Source organism: Schistocerca piceifrons, chromosome X (genome assembly GCF_021461385.2).
Source record: "Schistocerca piceifrons isolate TAMUIC-IGC-003096 chromosome X, iqSchPice1.1, whole genome shotgun sequence".
Taxonomy (NCBI): domain Eukaryota; kingdom Metazoa; phylum Arthropoda; class Insecta; order Orthoptera; family Acrididae; genus Schistocerca; species Schistocerca piceifrons.
In genome coordinates this window covers 394,661,936-394,667,273 of record NC_060149.1, presented here as the reverse complement: position 1 = coordinate 394,667,273, position 5,338 = coordinate 394,661,936, and the positions used below count along the sequence as shown (strand labels likewise).

General features: G+C 39.2%; 1 protein-coding gene across 2 annotated transcripts in view; it reads right to left on the bottom strand.

Annotated features, from left to right (window-relative positions):
- Nucleotides 1-5,338, bottom strand: part of LOC124721395 (integrator complex subunit 12) — a 97,500-nt gene extending 92,162 nt beyond the window's left edge. Inside the window, exons 1-2 of one of the 2 annotated variants that reach the window (XM_047246338.1) lie at nt 4,960-5,338; nt 4,781-4,869 (exon numbers count right to left, since the gene is read on the bottom strand). Coding sequence is in view for 1 of the 2 variants with exons in the window: in XM_047246337.1 (XP_047102293.1) it covers nt 4,449-4,545 (97 nt within the window). In the remaining variant the exon portion in view is untranslated. Of the gene's footprint in view, nt 1-4,448; nt 4,605-4,780; nt 4,870-4,959 lie in introns of those variants that run through there. The other variant, XM_047246337.1, reaches the window with a different exon arrangement.

The following is a 5,338-nucleotide window of genomic DNA, read 5'->3' as shown; positions in this document are numbered from 1 at the left end:
TGGTGAGCTGCATGTTGCAAGTTCAAACCAGACTACCAGCAATTATTTGTTATTTAGTATTTATAATTTGTGTAAGGTTCTCTCAATTTCTTATGTCTATAATGTTTTCATATTCTGAAATAATCAACATTTGTAGAAATTTAAGCACTTCTCATCCAGGAGTTCTGTTCTGTTACAGCTGTGCACTGGTGTACATAATAAACATACTTTCAGTGCAGAGTATTGCACTTTACTGACAATCCCACATAAAAATTTGTTCTGTATTCTGGTTATGGCATAATAATATTAAGACAAGTAATAAAAATATGCATCTGAGTCCGTCACCACACACATTCATGCACATTTCTTCACAGTTCAATAAAATTATTATATGTTAATCATAAAAGCCAGTTTCATGAAATGATTAGCTGGACAGAAACACTTATGACAAATAATTTAATATCTTGTCAGCACACAAATAACGTTCAGTTAAATAATAGCACTCAGTTATAATGACACACATCAAATTCTGGAGGCTTTTTTCAGTATGACATAACTGACAACAGAAAGACCTCAAGTGATTCTCTGCCACATATATTCTGTGCATAGTCTGCATTGTGCTCTGTGAATCAGAAGATTAGGGAAGTCTTTGTATGGGCATCAAAAATGTTGACTTCTGTCAGCAGGCAAATTATTAGGATGTTTCCAGAATGAGATTTTCACTCTGCAGTGGAGTGTGCACTCAGTTGGTAGAGCACTTGCCCACGAAAGGCAAAGGTCCCGAGTTCGAATCTCGGTCCGGCACACAGTTTCAATCTGCCAGGAAGTTTCATATTAGGATGTCTGGGAAGGCTGTGGCACAACCAACTAGGTCATCCTGCTTGGAGCCATTTTGTGCAAACCTAAATCGTGTTGCAGAACTTGTTTAAAATAAGATAGAATGTAGGGTGACAGATATAATTTTCTATCTTCAACTTTTAGTACACATGAAAATTATAATTTATTCTCGGCTTCCTAATCAGCCACCATATCGGCCATATCCAACACTAAGTGAGCAACTATATCTCAAATATGTTGTTCCTTACTCGAAGATGTTTGGTTTGGATCCCCAATTGCTTGTGTACTATTCAGCATTTGCCTCTTCACTGAAGAGTGAACAGTGTAATCGGACGCTTAAGATTATGAACAACTTCGTTTTAATGGGCATGTTGCATGGTTAGGAGCTGCTATTAGATCATTTGATATTATCTGGTGGTACATTAGCTTCACCACAGGCTGAAGATAAGACATGTTCTTTAAGAACCAGCTACCAGTCTGACACCCACTGGGTATAGTGTATCCTCCATTGGTAGTTATACGGGGTGAATTAGGACTCCACTGACAAACTTTCAGAGGCTGTTCAGGGATACCTTCTGAGTATTTTGGTATAAGGAACCCATTGTGCCTGGTTGCTCATTACAAAGTTACTGCATTTAGTTTAATTTCTTGCCCCCAACCAACTTTGTATTTTTACCAACTGAAAATAGCGCTCAACAGGGCAATTGTCAGCTGTAAACACCATGTGTCTTGTCTCCATTTGCTCTCAGTTTCTGATTTTGAGTACAGTTATGCCCTTCTTAGGTTGTTGCTCCACTTTGTTCAGTTCTTTCTACGGTTTTGTTTTCTAGCAGTGTTAGTTGTGTGTTAACAATGACACACAGCAGTACTTTCGATGTGTTTACTGATCAATAGTTGGCCAATAGGCACTTCCCATATGGGTTTCCTGAATGCAATGCTAGTCCAGCATGATGCTATGCTGCGCTGTTCCCAAAGTGACGCCAACTACATTAGCATACTTTTGCATCAGAGGATTGTTGCATTACTCTGTGTTGTGCGATTTGGCTATTGTATATTATAGGGTTGCGAAGATATTTTCACAGAAACAAGGGCGACTCTTTAACACACAGAATAAATTATAATTACATTACAACTCAGTAATGAGCCTCAGGAGGCCATGGGTCCCTCATACCAAAATACTTTAAAGGTATTCCTGAACAACCTCTGAACGTTTGTTGGTGGAGGTATAGTTCAGACAACCATGACTGGTACAACTGTAATTTAGAAGAGAGAGGATCTGTCTGCACTCCATACTTTTCCATTATGACACTTTGAAATGTTCAATGCTTTAAGTTTTATTGCTTTAACATTCTGCAAGCATTTAAGCTATCTGACCCTTTTGTCATATGAAACTCACTAAGTTTACTGTTGGATTATATTGGAAATTGGTGCCATTAAAACACACTTAGTTCATTATAAGAGTGAACACAGGATTAGAATTACTGTATACTATTCATCGGTTCAAAATTTGAATTTGTCTTTCATGCAAAATTCCCCAGAGTCTTTGAAGCAATTGTAATTGTTGAATTGCACATGCAAGACGGGGAAGGGGTTGAGAAGCAGTAAATCATAAAATCTACTGCAAACAAAGAATTCTTCAATGTGCTAGTTCCTGTATGCTCTTTATAGAAATGGAAGAATGGTGCTCAAAATGCTCCCTTGAAGGACATCTTTTCACATATAAATTGCTCTAGAGGTGTGTGTGTGTGTGTGTGTGTGTGTGTGTGTGTGTGTGTGTGTGTGTGTGTGTGTGTGTGTGTAGGGGCACTATTCGGTAAGGAAAAGATAGCTCTACTATGAAAGGTTTCAATAAAATTGGCAACCTTCCGCAGAAGACATAGTTGGGATGCTGATGCAAAGTCCACATAGTATTGTATGCTATTTCAATGTTACAGACTAAGCCTTTCAGGTGCTCTCTGCAAAGGATAGCTTCCTGCTGCACTCACCCCACCCAGGATGCAGCCAACAACCTTGCATTTCAGCAATGCAATGCTGGCACTCAGTGTAGGTCAAGGAAAATGTCCGAGTCCTGTGATTTTGTTGGTGTGGTGGAATGTTTTAATTTAATTTTTTTCAATATTATTACTTTTAGGATGGTGTGATATTTTACGTTTCGCCTGTCCCCAGCCTAAACCTCAATTTTCAGCAGGTGCCCTGTTATTTTTGCTTTATTTTTGGAGCGAGACATTACCATGTTATTTTTATTTTTGTTCGTGGGAGTTGGTGTGTGGATGAAGGCCCACATGAAAGACAGGCCACAGAGTGTACGTCACGAAGGTAGGACTGAGCTCGCTCCCTTGCTCAGCTGACAAAATGCGTTTCTAAACCTGTTACCACGAAGCTGGACGTGCACATACTTATGACAATTGCATCTTCTACTGGAATCTGTTATTGTGAAGCCTTACTGATTAACAGTACTACAAAGTTTAATTTAATATCAGTACTCAATACAAATGGTATAATGGCCTGTTTATAGCATTTTGTCTCTTCTGCTTAACAGTTCTCATTTCATACAAGAAGAGGTGCCTTATTCTGCTGATAATCATTCTGCCACGATTTTAATTTTATTGTACCCCAGTTAGTGGCAACAAATTATAAGTAGTCCTATGGACTTCCGATCATTGTAGGACTAATAACAGTAAGACTCCATAATAACTGATTTCAGTAGAAGATGCAGTTCTCCTCTGTACACCTACACACCTGGTTACGCGTTAACAGGCGTAGAAAAACAGTTTGCTGGGCTGAGCGAGCTATCTCAGGCCTACCTTCGCGACGTACGCTCCGCTGCTTGTATTTCTCGTAGGCCTCTGTGTGGATGTACTAATGCCATTGTCGCCATATTGTATACGCTGAAACTAGCCGTTTCCGCCATATTGATGACGTCACGTGTCAAAACAGACTGATGGAATCGGTCGCTTCTGTAGTGCTTCCGTTTCACATTCCTACAATGTGTTACAGCCAGGTATTTTTATGAGTTGGCTGATTCCAACAGTGACTCATTAATATTGCAGTCATACGATACTACATTTTTTGTCATTGACAGATGTTGAAGTAACTTCAGGAGTGCCAATGGGAAGTGTGTGGGGACCCTTTGTGTTTATACAATATACTAACGACCAGCAGCCAGTATTAATAACAACAGGTCTTTTAGCAGATCGTGCAGGTATTTATAATAGAATACAGTCTGAAAAGAAAAAAAACTGCATAAATGTTCGGTTATGTCTAGGTAAGATTTCAAAAGTGGCACTAAGATTGACGAGTTTTAAATACAAAACGGCCCCGACACGACGGTACGTATCAAAGCCAACGACCTGCATTGGTTGGTACGATTACACTGTATGTCTACTGCCAATAAATAGTGCTAAAACATAATCGTAACCATTATGAAACTACCTCCACAGAGGAAAGCCTAAACAGATGATATTTGTATCTGTGAGAGTGTCACTATTTAAACGTAAATAAATAGAGTAAATGTAAGTCATTTCACCACTTAGCCCGTGTCACTGCAACACATCCCGAACACGACAATTGGAACACCAAAACAATCAACAACAAGCCAAGGAAATTTTTCCACTAAATCAAAACAAAATTACCTGCACTGATGTGCGACATTGTCGATCGACGGTAACTGACATGTTCCATCAACTCGGAATAAAGTTTCATACATTTTTGATACATCTGGCGTTTCATTTTCAAACGAATCTGACTTGCACCAGATATGGCTAAAACGCTTTCAACTGTCTTAGACAAGCGATGGCACAGATATTACTAAAAGAATGAGCCACATAGCATATCCAAAGAAACAAACTATCGACATTTTCACCTACAGGTGAAAGTATTTTTCGTGCAAGATCACGACAAAACTACTACTACCAACACTGCACTATCAAAATACTTTTTTTGTAATAACTAAAGCTGCACTTACTTAGACATGTTAACTACTATCCACTCAAATCAGATTCCTCTCAGCAGCTGAAGACACGGAGTGATATCACTGAAGATGAACCACATTACCTATGTTGACAGAGAGAACGAAATCTTGAATGGTATCATAATCATGAAGGTTAGAATCGTCATTCATATTGCAAGTTCAGCATTTCTTACTTGGATTTCGCTTATATGATTTCTTGTATCTTCATTCACTGCATTTCAATGACAATTAAATTTTCATATAGCTCTGTAAACGTACTTCCACACGATGTCTCTTTCCTCTTGCGCTAGCACCGACCACGGGAGCTCAGGCCCATATAAACGAACACACACACTCAAAACTTGTGGAATGAGTGCACTGTATACATCTGCGCTCTCGTGTTCACACGTTGCCCCATTGTTCTAGAAATGTGCTAAGCTTATTATGCAGACACTACATTGCAGCAGTTCTATCTGATGTGTGTTTTGAATTACAGCCCTTATCACACGATGCGCTTAAACCATACAGTGCATACACCTATGCACCAGCGCTCCAAGCGTACGTAGAAGGTTG